This window comes from Camelus ferus, chromosome X, assembly GCF_009834535.1.
Source record: "Camelus ferus isolate YT-003-E chromosome X, BCGSAC_Cfer_1.0, whole genome shotgun sequence".
Taxonomy (NCBI): domain Eukaryota; kingdom Metazoa; phylum Chordata; class Mammalia; order Artiodactyla; family Camelidae; genus Camelus; species Camelus ferus.
The window spans coordinates 79,524,179-79,545,272 of NC_045732.1; the positions used below are offsets into that span (position 1 = coordinate 79,524,179).

The 21,094-nt window shown below is 48.4% G+C and overlaps 1 protein-coding gene across 4 annotated transcripts in view; it reads right to left on the reverse strand.

Annotated features, from left to right (window-relative positions):
• Positions 1 to 19,670: 19,670 nt before the first annotated feature.
• MAMLD1 (mastermind like domain containing 1) overlaps positions 19,671 to 21,094 on the reverse strand; it is a 55,702-nt gene continuing 54,278 nt past the window's right edge. For 2 of the 4 annotated variants that reach the window (XM_032475675.1, XM_032475674.1), the window contains one exon: positions 19,671 to 21,064. In XM_032475675.1, coding sequence (XP_032331566.1) covers positions 19,965 to 21,064 — 1,100 coding nt within the window. In that variant the 3' untranslated portion in view covers positions 19,671 to 19,964. The remainder of the gene's footprint in view (positions 21,065 to 21,094) is intronic. The other 2 variants (XM_032475677.1, XM_032475676.1) reach the window with 1 other exon arrangement.

The following is a 21,094-nucleotide window of genomic DNA, read 5'->3' on the forward strand; positions in this document are numbered from 1 at the left end:
TCTAGACTTGGCAACAATTTGCAACATCATATGCAAATAAGGTATAACAAAGGTGACTAATTAGGAACAAGCTTTGTAGAAATGGACCAATCAGGAGTGAGAGAAATGGACCAATCAGGAGTTAGCTCTGGGAACCAATAGAATCTTAGGGGTAAGTTCCGCTTTCCTAGAAGTAAGCCATTTCAGAATTTAAAAAGGGAAATAATGCTGCTGGGCCAGGGAACTGAATGGTGCTGGCAGGAGGGTAGTGGCCCTGCCTGGGGGTCCTGCCATTTTTTTCATGGAGCTTCCCACCTCACAATGAGGTGCTATTTAAATTGAGATCTGAATGCTGACATGAAGCCAGCGATGCGAGGATATAGAAGAGCATCCAGGTAGAGGGACCTCTAGGTGCGAAAGTCCTATGTGGGAAAGAGCTTGGTGTGTTGAGGCTCACAGTCATCATTTTGAAATGTATAGAAATATCAAATCGCGATGTTGTGTACCAGGAACCAACATAGTGTTGTAGGTCAATTATATTTCAAAAACAAAGAAACAAACAAACTCATAGGAAGCGAGATCAGATTTGTGGTGACCAGAGGAGGGGAGCAGGGGGATGAGGAATTGGGTGGAACTGGATGAAGATGGTCCACAGGTACAAACTCCTAGTTATAAGAAAAATAAATAAGAGGTATGTAATGTACAATATGATAAACACAATGAATACTGCAGTCTGTTATATATGAAAGCTGTTAAGAGAGTAAATCCTAAAAGTTCTCATCACAAGGAAAAATATTTTTTTCCTATTTCTTTAATTTCATATCAATGTGAGATGATAGATGTTCACTGAACTTACTGTGGGAATTACTTCAGGATGGATGTAAATCACATCATTATATGGTCCACCTTAAACTTACATGGTGCTGCATGTCAACTTTAAAACTGGAAGAGGAAACAAGGAAGTCAGCATGGCCAGACACGAGGGACGTGGGGCAGCATGGTAGGCGACGTGAGAGAACTGGGCAGGGACGGGGCCTGTAAACCAGGAAAGAGGTCACTCTGACTGCTGTGGGGAAGGGACTGGTGGGGAGGCCAGGGTGGGAGCAGGGAGACGAGTTTGGAGGCTGTAGTGAGTTGAATGCCCCTCCCCACCCCGCCAAGCAGGTCCATCTGGAACCGGTGAATGTTACCTCATTTGGGAAAAAAATCTTTGCAGATGTAATTAAGTCAAGAATCTCACGATGAAAACCATCCCAGATTACCCAGGTGGGCCTGAATCCAATGACAATTGTCTTTACAAGTAAAGAAAAGAGAAGTTCACGTGAAGATGGAGGTAAGCAGATACTGGAGTCATGCTGCCACAAATCAAGGAACACCTGAGAGCCACCAGGAGGGGCAAAGAGGATTCTCCTCTAGAATCTTCAGAGGGAACATGGCCCTGCTGACACCTTGATTTTGGACTTCTGGCCTCCAAACTATGGGAGAAGAAATTTCCGCTATTTTTAGCTACTCAATTCGAGGTAATTTCTTATTGTGGCCCCAGGAAGCTTATCCCGCCGCTATTGCAATAGTCCAGGTAGAGGTGGTGTAATAGAAGGGAATAGATCTGACTCCACACTGGATCTGCTCCTTTAGTTTTGACCACTGTGCCCTGCTTTCCAGGCTCAGCCTTGCCAGCTCTGCACCTTTTGGGAAACAATGTTGCCTTTAGCCTGAAATACACAGGAGAGCCTGTTCTTGGGGCGCTGACCTTTCAGGATGTCAGCACTTCTGCACTTATGTGGAGATGGCAAGTTGCAAAATAGAGAATAACCTTTGTTTTGTTGGAGGTTTAAAAGGACACCATGGCCTGACCCACATAGATGGCTGCAAGAACAAGGAATGCCTGCAGCAAGAAGTTTGCAAAAACCAACCATACCCCATCCCCTGGTTTTTTTTGTATAAAAGGAGCCTGCATTCTGACTGGAGTAAGATGGTTCTCCAAGACATTAGTCCACCATCTCGGTCTGCCAGATTTCTGGATAAAGTCACTATTCCTTGCCTGAACACCTCGTCTCTCAATTTATTGGCCTGTCGTGCGGCGAGCAGAATGAGTTTGGACTTGGTAACAGTGATGGTGGTTTGGACCAGGGTGGTAGTCATGGAGCGGTGTGGACGGGCTTGGGGTCTGTTTTGAAGGTAAAACTGATAGGACTTGCTGATGGATTGGATGGTGGAATGAGGGGAAGGAGGCGATTCCTAGTTACAAATCTTAAATGGGCACTCCACACTGCCAAGATGCTCTGCTTGAGTAATTGGAAGAATAGCAGTGTGATGCACTGAAATGAAGCAGACTGGGAGAAGCCGATCCAGCAGTGCGTTTGGCCAGGTTAGCTTTGAGGTGCCTGTTAGACATCCAGGTGAGGCTGAGGTGGCAGCCAGACAGGTGAGTGTGAAATTCAGGAGAGGACCCTGATGGCAATGAGGATGCATAGATTTAGGGAGTTGTCAGCAGAGATGATATGGGTTTATTTTTTTGAATTTTTTTTGAATTTTTTTATTGTGGTAAAATCCACATAACAAAATTTACCATTTTAACCACTTCAAAGTGTACAGGTCAGTGGTATTAAATACATTCATAATGTTGTGCAATCATCACCACCATCCATCTCTACAACTCTTTTCATCTTGTAAAACGGAAACCCTATACCCATTCAATGCTGACTCCCCATTCTTCCTTCCGCCCCCAGCCCTAGTGACAAACGTTCTGCTTTCTGTATCTATGAATTTGACTATTTTAGATACCTCATATAAGTGGAAATATGACAGTATTTGTCCTTTGTCACTACTTGGCAATGTGGTGTGGTGGCTAAGAGCACTGGCTCTGAATGTTTGCTTCTTGCATTGGTCCTTCCTCGCTGGAGAGCCTTGACTGAGTCACTTGAGTTACCCAAGGTCACATAGCCAGAAAGTGACTGAGCTATGATTCAAAGCCAGAGCCTCCAGCCTTCCTCCCATGCCATGTGGCCTCTATTTACCAGAGAAAATGTAAAATATCGAGAAATAGTCAGCATGCTTCTGCCGTTAGGATATTGTTTGGGAAGAGGTGACTTTGGGAGCCCTGCAGTTTGCCTCATGTTCCTTTCTGGTTAGTCCAGCCTGGGTGTCAGAGACTAAGGAATGCTCTCTGGGCTGGGATGCCCCTGCCAGATTCCCAGGCTCTGCTTCCCTCCTGTACCCAAGCCTTGGGCAGCTTGTCCCTGGTACCTCTAAGCCCCTGGCTTGGGGCTTGGAGCCCAGCCCAGCCCAGGTCAGCTCTGTGCATCAAGAGTTTTAAAGAGAGGTGGCCTTTCGTCAGCCTCCGAGGGACCCATCCCTCATTTCCCCAGAACTATGGAGGTGATACTTGGGACTCCCTGATGAACAAAACAAACCAAAACAAAACAGCTCCTAGGATCCTGAAGACACTGGCAGATGGGGCAAGGTTTTCCAGTTCTGCCTCAACAGGCAAACCATTAAAACCACCCAATGCTGGCGTTCACGGAGAAAACACAGCAAGCACTATGATCAGTGTTAAAAGGAGCTTTAGAGGCAAAGATAATTTTAAGCCAAAGACAAACTCTCTTATCAGAATTTGGGGGGGAATCTTCCATTTTAAAAAACATTGGCGATGAACTCAAATCAGAAACATGAGGTCCAGTGGCCTGGGCTCCTGTCTGTGTCATAGCTGCATCCCAGCCAAACATGAATCTCCTTTGGTGGACTGGAGAATATGACCACCATGTATTTAAGGTGTCCAGAATCACAGAAGGGTCCAGTTGACTTCATGGGTGAATTGAAGCTCTGCCTCCTCGAGGAACGTTTTTGGAGACTGCCTGGAGTCTTTTTTGGTGTTCTAGTGCTGCCTGCCTTTTGGGGCTTGTTGCAGGCCATTTTGGTGACAGAATTATGCTGACTTTTATGAGCATGTCCCCCACACCACACTGCGGCTGTGTGGGTGCATGCCAGGCACTGTCAGATTTGCCTGCTAGAGGAATCAAAGAACCGTCAACACTGGCTGTGCATATGGGCATTGTTTCCATCCAACTGGGACACCCTTCAGCAAAGGCATTTAACAAAACAGAACAAGTTGCCCACTGGCACTTGACAAATTCCCCCATGCTTTGCCTTCTACCTGGGAAGTCTCCAACTGGCACGCCGACAACCTGGGGCTATCCCAATGGTAGGTCACAGTTACAGAGGGGCTATTGTGGACTGAATGTTTCTGTCCCCCACTCCCAAATTTATATGTTGAATCCCTAATCCCCGATGTGACTGTATATATGGAGATAGGGCCTCTGAGGCGGTGATAAAGGTTAAATGAGGTTATGAAGGTGGGACCTAATCTGATAAAGATGGAGCCTTTATAAGGGAGGAAGATGCGTCAGCTCCTTCTCCCTACAATGTGAGGACACAGCAAGATGGCGGCTGACTGCAAACCAGGAAGTGGGTTCTCTCCACGAACCAAATCTGCAAGCACCTCGATCCTGGGCTTCCCAGACTCCAGAACTGTGAGGAAAAAAGTGTCTCTAGTTTAAGCCACCCAGTCTATGGGAGTTTGTTATGGCGGCTGCAGCTGACTGAGACAAGGGCCTTCCCCACAGCTCACCTTCAGCTGAGCTGGTGCCCCCACTCTCGAGATTCCAGCATCGGAAACACTGAAGGTCCTGGTCTGGTTATGCCACTCATTCATCTCAGGGTGGCGCAGGGCAAAGACTGCCCCCGTCTTGGGCCGGCTGGACCTTGGCACACATGACGGACAGGCTCTCTGCCCAACCCCGCCCAGGTCCCGAGCAGACGCTGGCACAGAGGTTTCACTTCCTTGGAGGTCATCCGCTTGCGGTGGCTCGGGGCAGTGGACCATGGAAAGTAAGAGCAACTCCCTGGCCCCAGCCGAGGTATTGAATTTTCACTCTGCAGCTTCTTAACTGTTAGAGGAGGGAGTGGTGGTCACCATTCTGACTGTCACTCTTCTGCCTCTAGAACAACACTCGAAGGTGAACATCTGCACAGGAGAGAGCAGGTGGGGGCTGGATGGTGACCATGGCTGTTCCATAGCTGTGCTACCTGGTGGCCAAAAGTAGGGGGACGAAAGTGCGCGCCACTTTTATCGGCTACATGACCTTGGGCAAGTCACGCTATGTCTCTCAGCGCCAGCTTCCTCTAGTGTGACAAGGTCCTCACAGTACCAGCTCCTGAGTGTCAGTATGAGCCATGAAGACTCTGAGCTTGGTGTCTTGGACATGCCAAGTGCCTAAGTGGCTTGGAAATTTACACCCATGAAATTCACATGTGCAAAGGAAAAGGTTGCTTTGTCAGGTGACATCATGACTCTATTCTTGCTCTTGAACCTCCACCCTGAGGAGGGAAGCTAAGCTTTAGTTTTGCTCATTGATGGTACTGTGGTCTTGTCAGGCTTGAAGTCTCCTTTTTAAAGTCACACCTGGAGGTAAAGGCACCCCTCTCCTCCACTGCTTTCCAAGGTGGCATTCCAGGTCCCCCCCAACCCCCGGCCTCGGTCCCTCACCTCCAGGCTGGCTTTTGCATTTCCCCCGCCCTGGGCTCCTCCCAGGCTCTCAGACGGCGAGTGGGACAGGTCTTTTAGTTTTCAGCTTCCCTAAAGCAACTTCCAATGTGCCCCTAGCCTCCACCTAGCGCTCCCAGGACTCTAGTGCCAAGGGGGCAGGTGAGACCCGCATGTCTACTTCTTCTCCTTCTTTCTTTCCTTGTCTCATCATCCCTTGTCCTGAAATGGAATGAGACGGGGAGGGGAAGGGGAGCATTTGCCACCTCTTTATCATCTTATCTGGAGTCCCTACATCCTAGCATATAATAAAATGCGCTGGGTTCTTGATGTGATGACGGTGGGAACCGCATCCGCCAGAAACAGAACCAGTAGGAGGGTGTGTGTGTGTGTATGTGTGTGTGTGTGTGTGTGTGTGTGTGTGTGTGTGTGTGTGTGTGTGTGTGTGTGTTATAAGGAACTGGTTTATGTGACTGTGGGAGCTGGCTAAGCAACCCAAAATTTACAGTGCATGTCTGCAGGCTGGAACTCAGCAGGAATCTATGTCACAGCCTTGAGGCAGAATTTCCTCTTTCTCAGGGAAATCTTAGTCTCAGGCAAATCTTGCTCTTAAAGCTTTTCAACTGATTGGAGGAAGCCCACCCAGATGATGGAGGCTGATCTCCTTTACTTAAAGTCAACTACATCTACACAGTTAACCGCATCTACACAATATCATCGCGACAACGCGACAACTAAATTAGTGTTTGATTAAATAACTGGGCACTACAGCGTAGCCAAAGTGACCCACAAAGCTGACCATCACAGGAGCCAAAGGAATTTTGAAGAAAGAAATCTTTTCTCTGTTGATCAAGTCTGGCTATCAAAACTATTATCTGGTCACGGTCACAAATACCCTGTTCTGGATATCAAAAGCTGACTTTATCTTTCTTGTTGCATTTTTTGTTATATTCTTCCTGTGATTGGAATATTATGTGTGGACTATCTCCCACAAGGAAATGTGAATGAAGAAGACACATTAATACATTTTCAGTGTGACATTTTGCCCAAGGAAGGACATTTTGTCTTTACAATTACAAATCATCTCATTGGAGGATAAAAAGAAGCTACTAATGAAACCAGTGAGCTCCGGTTTGAAAAGAGCATGTATCAGTGTGGGTAGCGGGGGTGTCCCTGGGCACGGTGGGCACAGACTGTTGGAAAGGTGCCAAGAGAGCCAAAGCTGAGAAGGAGACGACGGGTGCGGAAGATGCCAAGGGCAGAGCTGGGGTCGGGTTTTGAGCCCTGCTTGGCACTTGGTGACCCCAGAGGGGATGGGCCAGTTGCTTAAGGAGGCAGGTTTAATATTACCTGCTGCTAAAGGTCTGAAGAACAACCTGATCCCCTATTCTCAGAGACAGTCCCACACTGCAAAGGATCCAGCTAACGTCAGCATGTGGGAACGGCCACAGGGTTGGGTGGCAGCCCCCAGCTCCCCTTATGGACTTGTCTCCTGGCTTCGCCCGACCCGGGCTCATGATCTCATGCTCCTGGGAGACTTGAAGGGGAAGCAGTAGGGAAAGAGGTCAAGGCAGTCACCTGTGCCCGGTAAATTCGTTTTCCATCTCTGCCAAGGCAAAGACAGGCTTCCCAACTGGATGCTCAATTGAGCCTCCCTGGACCCACACTACCCTCTCCTCTTTCAGGGGCCTCTGCCCTCAAACCAGAGGCCCCCCACCCCCACCCCCAGGTCAAGGAGTCTGATGGATGGATAAGCAAAATGTGGGCTCTCCATATAGTGGAATAATATTCAGCTTTAAAAAGGAATTAAATTCTGATTCATGCTCCAACTTGGACGAACCCTGAAAACATTATGTTAAGTGAAAGAAGCCGGTCACAGGAGGTCACATATTGTATATAATTTGCCATCCCCAGTCTGATGCCTTGATCTTGCGGCCCAGCCAGTGCCAGGCTGTGCCCAGAGGAGGGGATCCAAGTGCTTGGACTCTGTGTTCAAATCCCCTCCTGGGGCGGCGGGGAGGATCACAGGAGAGGAAGGCGCCTGGTACTGAGTCCTGTTCTCCAGGCTTCACGTGTATTGCTTCCTTCTTTTAAAAATTTAATGTGATGGGAAAGGACAGGGTTTTGTTTTGTTTTGTGTTCCTAACTGTTTAAATAACATAACACTTTTGGGTTTTTTTTAAAACAGTTTTGTTGAGATAAAATTCACATAACATGCATTTGACCCTCTCAAAGCACACAATTCAAGGCTTCGGGGGAGTTTCACAAATGCACGCGGCCGTCGCCACCGTCTGCTTTAGAGCATTTTCATCACCACGAAAAGAAACCTGTTTTAGTTGTCACTCTCCTACCCCTCTGGGGCCCCCCAGCCCCTGGCAACCACGCATTTACTTTCTGTCTCCTTGAATGGTACCTCTTCTGGACTTTCAAATGAATAAATTACATATGTGACCTCCTGTGACCGGCTTCTTCCACTTAACATAATGTTTTCAAGGTTCGTCCAAATTGGAGCATGAATCAGAATTTAATTCCTTTTTAAGGCTGAGCAATATTCCACTGTGTGGCGAGCCCACATTTTGCTTATTCATCCAGTGATGAACGTTTGGGTTGTTTCTGCTTTGGGGCCCCCAGGAATCATGCTGCCATGAACATTTGTGTACAAGCTTTTGCGTGGACATTGCTTTCCGTTTCTCTTAGGCTGTGGCCCAGGCGTGTCACGTGGTATAACTCTGAGTGTAATTGTTTGAGGCAGGTACTGGTTCTTACTCCTCTCAACAGCCCTCTGATGTGGAGCTACTATTTTAATTAAATCAATCAATTAATTAACTAAATGGAGGCACTGGGGGTTGAACCCAGGACCTCGTGCATGCTAAGCACATGCTCTACCACTGAGTTATATCTCCCCCATCCATAGCTACTATTATTGTCTTCATTTAGCAGATGGGGAAACTGAGGCACAGGAAGCTGAAGTGGTTTGCTGACCTGCCCAAGGCCTCACAGCTAACAAGCCATGATTGGAACCGAGAGGCTCTGGCGCCAGAGTTCCAGGGCTGAGCGGCTGCCCTGCGCTGACCTTTGGCTCACAGACTCTGTCCAAGTCCCATGAGGCCCTGGGGCCGCTGCGTCTTTGCCTTTGGCTGGAGTCCATGCTGGCCGAGTCCTCCCACTTCTGCTTGCAGGCCAGAGTGGTCAGCGTGCCAAGTCTGTTCCTTTTGTCCCCAGAGGAGCTTTGCAGCCATGGCTGCTCAGAAGGGGGCAGGGCTCTGGTGGGCAGGCCGGCAGGGCAGCCAGGGCTTGGCATGATGTCTCCTCATTTGTTGCTAACTGTTGGCTATGTTATTGAATGTGAGCAGATTGATTTATCAAATCCAAAGGCAAAGTGACCCAGAGAATGGGAATGAGGATGCTGCATTTCCATGAAGGCTCCATGTGCCTTGCATCTTCAATGACCAGAAGATTCTATTTATGGAGAACCAGCAGATGCTGTGGTGGCCATGGTGAGGCTCCAGATCTTCTAATGGGGAAGCCTCCATAGGGGGAGGCACTACATACAGAGGGAGGGGATAGGAAAGAGAAGGAGGAAAATCCACATTAGAAGAAAAGAAATGGAGCTGGCTGGTGCCATGGAGGTGGCCTGGGGGCTGGAGCCGAGGTTGGGCACATGGGCCAGGGCGAAGAGCCTTCTGCAGTTGGATCTGGAACACCTTGTGCTGAAATCAACAGCCCCAGAGCCATCTCAGCTTCGTGAAGGCCCAGCCTGAAACCTTTCAAGGGTGGGCCAGCTAACTCTGGGATGAATGAAACCTGCTGGGGGGCAGAGCTCCACATTTTGGAAACCACAACAGTAGGATTCCCCCTTGCTCCCACCCCAGGGATAACCTTCGGCAACTGCTTTGGCACCTTCTTCCTGATGAGCAGACCAAGTTGCTGCAGGTGGCAAGAACTCTTATGGAAATTTCACTCTGTGTATGCACATGTGCGTGTGTATATGTGGGTGTGCTCGTGCGTGTGCATGTGTATGTGTGTGTTTCTCCTTACAGCTCCCCGATGTCAATTTCAAGTAGGGAGCCTGGCCTGGCTTCATCAGCATCCGTGCCTCAAGGAGGTTAGAGGAGAAGCAATAGTGCCTTGAAGCCCACTTCCCTTCCTACCATTTGAAAAGCGGGTTGAAGTGATGAAACAGGGTCCTGGGTGGGCAGGGCAGGGAGGGCAGGGAGGAGCACTGCGGGAGGAGAGGTCTTGCACTGCGGGGGCTCAGGTCTGTGCGTGGGGTGGGAGACTCCTGCCACACACTTTCTTTTTTAAGCCAAACTTAGTTTTAATGGTAGATTCCTTTAAACACATTTATTTGGTACTGAAAATGGAAAGACCATGGGTACAGAGCAGAAAAACACTCACTTTAATGTGATCATGTTTACCTGAACAATACAACGTGAAATCTCCAATGTCTATTTCCACATCTCTTTGCTCCCAACAGTCTTTTGATTTTAACCCTTAATACTGGGTCTACTTTTATCGTAGACTTCAGAATCTGAAGACACACGTGATGTGCCGAAGAAAGGCAAATCAATACAATGGGACTAAACACATTAAAATCTGAAAGGCTTTCAAACTATATAGATAACTTTAAATTGTAAATAATATGGAAGGGAGAAAGATCTGAGAAGGAAAAAAGACAAGTGCCATTGCAGAAATCAACTAACTTGCCCATCGTGATCCTAAGGTTACTAGTGGAAGTTTTGGGTACTGGCCCTGATATTCAATCAAACCTGCTGCTCAGAAAATAAAATTCAGGGTTGGGGGTATAGCTCAGTGGTAGAGTGCATGCTTGGCAGGCACGAGGTCCTGGGCTCAATTCCCAATGCCTCCATTAAGGAGAAATAAATAAATAAATAATTTAAAAAAGAAATAAGATTCTTTGGCAAAATTCTGCATCTTGTTGCTATTCACCCATTCCTCAATACTTTCAATTCCCAGAAAGCATCTTTGCAAGGCAACATGGACATTCACACCTGTATCCAATCTGAGCTCCATCCTATGAGTAAGACAAGTCTTTAAACACAAATTGTAGGTGCCTTGGAGTCTCTCTTTCACGGAGAAATGCCAAGTCCTATTTCTGGTTGGATCTTTTCTTCTTTGTCCTGCAGTCCTGCAACTGGAACAACTCTTCTAATAGGTAGTACTAGGACTGTGGTTAGGTTACTGAGGCCTGAACTGGCACCCTTGAGGAAGAAAGATGCAAGGATCTTAACAAGAAGGTGATGCCTGAGGCTTTCAAAATGGTACAAGTTAGCCTGGAAAGGATTTCAGCCTATTTTGGACAGTGGAAACCAGACTTGCAACAAATGAGAAGTCCCACGTGCTTTATTTCATTTTATTTATTTTTTTGGGAGGGAGGTAATTAGGTTTTTATTTATTTATTTATTTAATGGAGGTACTGGGGATTGGACCCAGGACCTCATGCATGCTAAGCAGCAGCTCTACCGTGAGCTATACCCTCCCCCACATGCTTTTTAACAGCTACATAATACTCCATTGACTGGTCCTTTTTTAAATTTATTTTTTATTAAAATGTAGTTGATTTACAATGTTAGTTTCATGTGTACAGCAAAGCAATTCAGTTATACATATACATATAAATATACATATGTATATGTATATTTAGATTCTTTTACATTATGTTATTACAAGAAATTGAATATAGTTCCCTGTGCTATACAGCAGGTCCTTGTCATTTATCTATTTTATATATAGTAATGTGTGTCTGTTAATCCCCAACCCCTAATTTATCCCTCCCCCACCCTTTCCCCTTTGATAACCATAGTTTGTTTTCTATGTTCTTGAGTCTATTTTTGGTTTGTAAATAGAATTTGTATCATTTTTTTAGATTGCACATGTAAGTGATATCATATGATATTTTTTCTTTCTCTGTTTGACTTACTTTACTTAATATGATAATCTCTAGGTCCATCCATGTTGCTGCAAATGGCATTATTTCATTCCTTTTTATGGCTGAGTAGTATTCCATTGTCTGTATATACCACAACTTCTTTATCCAGTCATCTGTCGATGGACATTTAGGCTGTTTCCATGGCTTGGCTATTGTAAATAGTGCTGCTGTGAACATTGGGGTGCAGGTGTCATTTTGAATTATAATTTTCTTGACTGGCCCTTATTTTGGACACTTGGGTTGTTTCTAATGTAGGGCTAGGTCAAGCAACACTGTCATCAGCAATACTGTGCACATCTCTTTGAACGCCTGTATGAATTTTCTCTGTAACAGATTCCTGTCATGTTGAAAGCCAAGCCATTTATCCTCAATCATGGAGGTTGGAAGACAGATTCCTGGGCCCGACTCTAGCCCCTCTAAATGATATTCTTTGAGGTTAGGGCCCTGGCAGGTGTAGCTTTCAAAAGCTCCACAGGTGGTTCTGATGCATGGCCAAAGTTGAAATTCTCCCACTAATTGCCAAACTGTGCTCATAAAAGTTGCATGTGTTTGCCTTCATCCCAGGAGTGAAGGAGAGAGAGCACATGTGAGTGCATGCTCCAGCTACCCCGGCTGTTCTAAGTTGTTAAATTTGAGGCCAGTCGGTTAGAAAGGATGCTATTGGCATTCTTTTCATTATGGGGCAGGTTTAGCATCCTCTCTGCGTTCCCTGGTAATTTGCATCTCTTCTGTACCTGATTCTTTGTGTCCTTTGCTCATTTCCTCCTCCTTGAGTAGTTAGTTTTTTCCCTAGTGATTTGAAAGAGCTCTATTTTTACTTTTTATGTAGTACATATAAAAGGATCAATGTTTATCAAGATAAATAATTTAACTAAGAAGATAAAAATAAAAACATTTACAAAGAACAATTTAAAAATATTGAGACTATAGAGGCAATTCAGGTGAGCAAAACAGGTGAACAGCATCATGCATCTTTTAAAAAATATGTTTCAAAGTAAGTTACAGACATGAGTACACTTCACCCCAAGCACTCCAGCAGATCATTAACTAGAGTTCAATATTTGTTTAAGACTTTCCTATTTTAGGCAACATTTACTTAACAACTAGATGTCCAGATCTTCAGTGAACCATTATCTGAGTTTTGGCAATGCATACAGTGATGTAACCCATATCCCCAGCAAGACAGAGAATTTACCATTAGTCTGGAAATTTCCCTTGGGCCCCTTTTCAGTCAACCCCTATACCTGCCCTGAGGGTTCCACTGTTCTGATTCTTTTTCTCCATAGGTTACTTTTGTCTATTCGAGCACTTTATGTAAATGGACTCAAACAGCCCCTGTGTTTTTGTGCGTGGTTTCTTTCGGACAGCACCGTGCGTTTGACACGCTGTAGCTGTACCAGGAGTTGATTCTTTTTTGTGGCCTAGGAGTATGCCCTGTGTTGATGCTAGCATTGCTTTGCACCGACACACTGGAATTGATCTATCCATTTGGCTACTGATAGACACCCAGGCTGTCTGCAGTTTTTGGTTACTGTGAATAAAATTGTCATGGACTTCTTGTACTTGGTTTTTTTATGTGTGTGGACCATCTACTGCTTTTATTTGTAAGTGTTAAGTAAATCACTCTTTGTCTGTCATGTGTTCCAAATATTTTTTCTCTAAATTTGTCATTTATCTTCTGCCTTTCATGGTATGTTTTTCTGTATGCAAGTTTTCAAATTTTACATGGATAATTTCATCAGGTTTTTCCTTTATCGCTTCTGGATTTCGTATCATGATAGGAGAAGCTTGACCCACTCTTGTTTTCTTTTTTTAATTTTTTAAATTGAAGTACAGTTTATTTACAATGTTATGTTAGCTTCTGGTGTACAGCATAGTGATTCAGTTATATATGTACAAATTTCTTTTCATGTTCTTTTTCATTATAGGCTATTACAAGGTATTGAATATAGTTCCCTGTGCTGTACAGTAGGACCTTGTTGTTTATCTACTTTTTACATAGTAGTGTGTATCTGCAAATCCTGAACTCCCAATTTATCCCTCCACCCCCTCTTTCTTATGGTGCTTTTATGGGTTCTTTTTTCTATTTTAATCTTCAAATCATCTGAGTTTATCTTGATGTCAGGAATGAGGTAGAGGACCCAGATTATTCTACAGATGGCCAGTTTATCCAGCCCTGTGTATTGAGTCTCCCTCACTGATGTGAAATGCCACCTCTCTCATTGTCTTAATTCCCATATATGCTTTTATCTATTTCCTTTCCACTGACTCAGCTGTCTTTTCCTGTGTCAGGACCACGTTGTTTTAAATACAGTAGCTTCAGTCTGTCCCTTCCCACCCCCCTCCCCACTGGCAACCACAAGTTTGTATTCTATGTCTATGAGTCTGTTTATGTTTTGTATTTATGTTTTGTTTTGTTTTGTTTAGATTCCACATATGAGCGATCTCATATGGTATTTTTCTTTCTCTTTCTGGCTTACTTCACTTAGAATGACATTCTCCAGGGACATCCATGTTTCTGCAAATGGCGTTATGCTGTCATTTTTTATGGCTGAATAGTATTCCATTGTGTGCTCTACACTGGAAATTGACACAACATTGTAAACTGACTATAACTCAATAAAAAATGTTGAAAAAAAGAAAATAAAAAAATAAATACAGTAGCTTCATGATACATTTTAATATCTAGTAGTGCTTAGAACTCTTTCCTGATTCTTCTCTTTTAGAAATGTCCTGGCTATTCTTGTTTCATTGTCCCACTAGATGAATCACTTTGAATCATTTTGTCATGTTCCAGAAAGGAATCCTACTGGGAGTTTTATTGTGAGCATGGAGATTTTGCAGATGGATGTGGAGGGGAAATCTCAGCTTTCCAGGATACAAAAGGGATGAGAGAAAAACAAACATGGAAGATAACTCCCAGGTCTGGACCTGGAGACCAAGTGGATTGGGGGCCCTTAGGAGTGGGACAGTGGGATGTAATGACTGCCTTCCTCCCTGAGCAGGAGGATGCCAAGGCTTGGAGGAGTGATGAGGAGTTCAGCTTAGACCTCCAGAATGGAGATGTCCAGGGAGAAGCCCTGGAGGTGGAGGCCTTCTGTACCAGCCTCCCTCATTCTTTCTGGAGTCCATCCTCCACACGGGTGCCAAAGTGACCCAAGGCTTCCCTCATGGAATCAAGACAGCCTCCAGGGCCCTGCGTGGTCTGGTTCTGCCCTCCCCTACACCCACCTCTCCTGCCTCCCCTCCTCATGCTCATTGGGCCCCACCCACCAGCCTCTCTTCCATTCCTCCCTGCATTGGTACTTGCTGTTTCCTCTGCCTGGAACATCCTTGCCCATCGCTCCATCCCGTTCTTTAATCTCAGCTCAAATTTCACTCCCAAGAGATGTCTAGCTGAGTGGGCCGCTCCCCACTCCCCACCAGCCCCATCACACTGGGATCCCTCACTCTCTGCCCTCCTTTTGTGCTTCCTTTGTAGACCTGAATGCAACTTATTACTCTTTCGTTAATGTGTTTCTCATCTGTCCCCGTCACACGGATAGGCTATATTGGCCATTTATTTAATCAAACAGTGATCTGCCGCCATGAAGGTATTCCATTATATGCAGTTGACATCTGCAGTCAGATGACCTGAAGTAGAGTAGCCTGAACCATCTGCGTGGGCCTCATCCAATCAGTTGAAAGGCCTTAAGGGCAAAACTGAGGTTTCCCCGAGGAAGAGGAAATTCTGTCTGTGGTTTGCAGTGTCAGCTTCTGCCTGGGTTTCCAGCCTGCTTGCTCTTCCTGACGGCCTGTGCTGTGGACTTCAGACCTCAGACTGGGCTTTACAACATTGGCTCTCCTGGTTCTCAGGCCTTCAGAATGATACCACTGGCTCTCCTGGATCCCCAGCTAGCAGAGGGCAGATCGTGGGACTTCTCAGCCTCCGTAATTGTGTGCACTGATTCCTCACAGTAAATCAATCTCCATCTCAGTCTCTCCCTCTCTTTCTCTTCCATATATACATACACACATGCATACCTACACACATGCATACACACATACATACATATGTGTGTGTGTGTATATATATTTATATAATCTCCTATTGGTTCTTTGGAGAATACACAAGCACACACACACACGTATGTGTCCCGTGGCTCTGTTTGCCTGCATGACCTTGGTTTCCTCCATGACCCTTGGTTCACTCCATGAGGCTGGGGACCCCGTTTGTCTACTTTCTGCAGAAGTCAACAGCATGTGCTTCTCTGGAATCCCACATCCACTGCCAGATCCTCTGACTTTCTAGGATGAAGGGGGACAGATGATAAACAGACCTTGGCCCTGGGGCCTCCAGGGCCCTGCACCTGTTCTCAGGGAGGACGGAGGTCCTGGGGGGGGGTCTCACATACCTCCCTGGGGAATTCTGGCCTATCCCCTGGGGTGGGCCTCAGAGCTGGGGAGGGGGTGATGGGATGGATGTGACTGTGGTTCGTGGAGCACCCTCAAGGGGAGGCCTTCGGGCAGCCACTGGCAAGCTCCTCTGGAGTGTCGGCAGCTGAGCGCCTCCAGCCTCCCAGGCCTCCCAGGGAAGGACCCATGCAGGCTGGGGGCCTGGGAGGGACTCCGGTCAAGGCTGTTGTCTGAAGCAGGCTGAGGGTGAGCCCTCTCTGTCGGGGGCATCCAGCAACCTCCAAACTCTTTCACTCTTTCAACAAGGGGCCTAGAAGGCTTAAACCCAACGTGCAGACTGGTCCAGCAGCATTCCCCTGGGGCCTGAAACTTAGGGCCCCAAAGCTTAAGGCCCTGCTCAGACACACCATGCTCTTTGTGACTGGGCTGTCAAGATGCTGAGATGCTGGATGCCGGGATGCAGCCTCATGAACCCACATATCTCCCCGGGGAAGAAACTGGAAGCGAGGGAAAGGGGGAGGGGGAAGAAGTCCTAGTCGAGTGAGAAGAAGCAATGGAAGGAGCAACGCCTCCTGGGAGAGGACAGGAGAGAATGGACCTCAGAGGGGAGGGGAGTCCCAGGGGACTGGGGCTCCCAGGAGCCAAGGGGCAGTGCTGTTCCGGAAGAGGGGAGAGTCCAGTGCTACTGAAGGGGCAAGTCCACTCAGGACTGAGAAACCTCCATTGAGTTTATGGCCGGGAGGGAGTTAGTACTTTGGCCAGCGTACTTGGGAAGGAGCGGGGTGGGAGCCAGGTGGCTCTGGGCTGAGGAGTGAGTGGGGGAAGGGGCGGCAGGGTGTCAGAGCTGGGGCTGGATGGGCTGAGGTGGTGAGGATCTGTTTTACGTGGCCCAGTTGAACGCCACTGGGAAGAATCCAGCCGAGGAGAGGCTGACGGGGCAGGGGTGCAGGAGAGAGGGGAGCTGAGCGATGGCTGGATGGTGGGAGCTAGCATCTCTGGGAAGGAGGGACGTTGAGGGAAAGGCTTGCGGGAGGGCAGTGAGGCCAGACTGGGGTTGGGTGGCAGGAAGTGCTGGGGGGGGGCGCTGTCCACACTTCTGCCCACACTGGTTCAGCCTAGAGGTCACCACATGTTTGGGGTGGGAAGTGAACCCTCTGGGGGTGGAAGATGGAACCAGCTCAGTAGGCCAAGCTCAGCTTTTATTTTGGGACTCTGGAGGCCAGCAGGGCTGAGTGCAGTCCCCTTAAGTGACCCCTAAATCTCTCTGGCTGGCTTAGGAGGCCCCACTGGGAGGGCTGGGTTTCAGTGCCCTAACTGGCTGGCTGTGAGCAACAGTTTCTGAGCAGGTGGGCCAGCCTCTGCTGCCCCTGGGCCCACTGGGGAAGCCGGGGCCTGCCTGGGCCTGGCACCACTGGAACACTTGAGTCGACACTTCAATCACAGCAGTGATGGCTCCTGGCGAGGCATCGCCTGCCTGCAAGGGGCAGGGGGACAGAGGCAAAGCCAGCGGCACGGAGTCGTGACTAGAGTTGAGGGAAACCTGAGGCATGTATCCCTTCCCCAGACCTACAAGGAAGGCTCTGCAGGAAGCAGGAGGGGGCTGTGTGAACAGGTAAACCGAAGCCTGGGCTTTTGGATGATGACTGTTTCCACCACCCCTCTGGCCCACGGACAGGGGAGGCCTGTTTCACCCCCGGCGATCTTTGCCCTCAGTCACAGTCATTGAGAGTGGTGGGTGCGAGCATCTTCTTAGAGCATTTTAGGCTCTGCTGAACAGGACAGGCCTGCCTTAGGTACCTGCCTCCCTCAGCCCCCACAGTGTGTGCTGTTGTGTTGGAACATTGTGTACCTTGAGGATGAGGATATAAACTCTCACTGCCAGTTACGGGGATAAATGTGTGTATTCAATTTGACCACATCAGATCCCAGCTGGTGCTTCAGCTGCGCTCTTACAGCACATGGTTTGTGTGTGTGTGTGTGTGTGTGTGTGTGTGTGTGTGTGTGTGTGTTTGTGTGTGTGTGTGTGTGTGTGTGTGTCCCCAAGTGGCTTCCTCGCCATTTTTGGGGAGATGTGGTCTATCTGCAACCCCTGCCACCAACACACCACCTGGCCACCTCGTGGGAGAGGCACAGGTCTCAGCCATCTCTTTAGTGTCCCCTTCAGAGTGAGGCCACGTTTAGATGAAGCTCTGTGGAAGCCACTTTCTTGCTTGGGGGGGTGGCCCTAGGGTAAGGAGACAGGAGTCCCCGTTGTTTTCCTGCACTTTAAATTGGAAACAACCTGCAGCCAAGACATTAGCGGCAACTAACAGCTGACGTGGAGGGCGGGGAGAGGAGGCCCCCCCGGCGGGGATTGGACAGCGAGTCAGGATTGACGGCCCGGAGGCGGCTCCAGAGGCGGGGCCCCAGGGGCGGGGGAGGAGCTCGACGGGGCGGGGCAGCGGGGTCCGCCTCTCTCCTCCGGCCTCTAGCGCTGGGGACGAACAGGGCTGGCTGTAGCTTAGGCTTTGGGGGAAGGAAGGGGGGATGGGGAGGCGGGAAGACCCTTCTCTCCCGGGCGGCAGTCCTGAATCAGCCCTCCCCCCAGCCCCCATCCCATTCGCCCTATGTGGGTATCCATTACATGGGAGGAGCTGGATCTTTAATTGGATCTGCCATCCTTTCAGTGGAAAGAGGACGGTGGTAGGAGAGTCTAGATTCTCAGCGCAGGCCTCCCCCTGTCCTCAGCATTCCAGTGCAGAGTCACCTTAGTGGCCTCCCCTATTTCTTCCTCTGTAAAATGAGGGGCTCAAAAATGACGTGCTTCTATGCTGTGATGCTAAAGGATCGCAGCACGTGCTGCCCAAACTTCTTATCCCTCTCCCTTCGGTGCCCAAGAATCCCAAGACACGGACTGGTCTTGGAAAGGACCAAAGCCACTGGGAGGCTTAGCTGACAGGACTCTGTAGGTCCTGAATGCTCCCTGGAAAAATGAAAACATAGAGGCACTTTTCTCCTGGCTGTTTATTACAGAACGAAGGAAAAACGCACTGGCTTGAAACAGACGCCAGATTTCAAATGTAGAGGCGAAAATACGAGATGGCGATTAAAATGTGATTACACAGAGTCTGGACACTGAGAAAAGTTTACAGGACAGTGGGTGTGGGTTTTCTATAACAGACACTTAAATATACATGACGATAATTGCAGAGAGAAACCATCAAAGACAAACCCCAAATCAACTATTAATGTTTACAGACTCATTTTCCCCCAAACCACAGAGCCTCACAATCAAAACATACTGAAAGGCTTGAAACCAGGAACATCTCACCTCCACCCTGCAAGGTGCTGCTGGAGTAGTGCAAACCGTCTGAGGGATGAAGAGGGGATACTCAACATCCTCAAGGTGGACAGCTCAGACAGTGCTCAGCCCACAGGCTAGCTCTTCGCTTCTCCCAAATCTACAGAACTCTCCAGCCTCCTGGCAAATAATTCCTTGACAGGGCACTTACGATAAAACGGCTTCTGCTATAACATGCTCATCAGGAAAGAGCTAGCAGAGACTGAAAGGTTTGCAAAAGAGATTAAGAATCACACAGGGTGATGGAAGTTTTAGTGGAAATGGAAATAAACGGCCAAGTGGCTTTCTAGTTGGCATTTGTCAGTTTATACACTGCCTCTTGGTCACCTTCACATTTCTTAAAGCATCAAAACTATACTTGACTTGGCCACCTGGCTTATAAGGTATGGCGGGCAGGTGTGGGCGACAGTCTGCATATTTGCAACAATGTGTAATAAACACAAACAATGCATAATAAACACAACTCTACTGAAACAAAAGCCGTCACTTTATTTACAAAGTCACAAAATGAAGTATAAATACTTCTGTCATTAATGTTTAGGAAAACCATTTACAAAATTTTCAGGTATGTACAGGTAGCTTGAAAAATCACCAGCTTTTCCATTTTCTCACAGGCAGACAGAGGGATGGGCGCGGGCTGACACCCCTCAAATTGTAATGAGGAAACAACCGTGTGGCCGTGTGGGGCCAGCTGTGAGTTTGCTATGGGTTCACGCCACTCCCTGGAGTGATGTCACCACGGGGGTTCCTACGGGCATTTAAAGCTCACCGGCACTCGGGGCGATGTGGCCAGTGCTCCGGGCTGCGGCGTTTCGAGCCGCAGCATGCTGCTCTAGAATGTCATCGATCAACCGCAGGTTACACACCCAGTCTTCCTCTGGGCTCCCTCTAGGGCCTTTCGAGCCAGCTTCGGTGAAATCCACCTCGCTGCAGTCAGGCGGCGAAATCAGATCGTTTAGTGGGGGCTGGGACCAAATGCCGCAGGGGGGCAGCCCAGGGGGGCTGCCCATTCTGTCAACGGGACCAGGGCACTGGCTGGTAGCAATGGTGGAGGCTGTGGCAGCAGTGGCGGCAGCGGCCATATAGATTGGCAGCTTGATGCCCCGGATGGGACTCATGGGACCAAAGCTGGCCATGCTTTCGTGGAGGGACTTGGTGGCGTTCAGCATGGGCACAGGACCCCACACTGGGCTCTGTCTGAGGTTCTGGGTGCCCAGCAGGCTGAAGCTGGGCTTGGCTGGGGCAGCACTCACCTTCGGGCCAGGCCTGCCTCCTGGGGCCACCTGACTGGGGGGCACACCTGCCTGATGCGATGGAAATGCTGGGGCTCCCAGGGGGGCTCTCATGGGGGCCTTGGCAAAGATGGAGTTGTTATCAAAATGCTGATGGATGCCATTAGCTGCTTGGCTTGGGGGTGGTGCCCTCAAGACTGCTGGGGTGGCAGCTGCTGCCGCTGCCACCCAGGCAGCATTGTTGAACACAGTGGGCATTCTTGGCACAGAGGGCTGTCTGAGCTGGTGGGGACTCAGGGGCTGGCTGCCCAGGGGGCTGGGACAGAACCCCGGCACGGCCTCAGGAATCTGCCTATGCTGGCAGATGGAGCCGAGGCTGCCCAGGGGGGTGTGGCCCGAGGGGGAGGGTATGGGAAACGGGGGGCTAGAGTTGAAAATTCCTTGCTGCTTGCCCAGAGTGGGTGAGATCATGCCCACGCTCTCATGGCTCTGGTGCCTGGTGGGCGGGATCATTTCTGGACTCGGATGGTTCTGAAGGAGCCCAGCTCTGGGTGGCATCAGGTACTGGCTGGAGGGGGAGCTTGCCTTGGTCCGGCTACACTTGGAGGTGACTTGATCTTGGACGGCTACAGAAAGAGACAAGTGGGGGTCAGTTC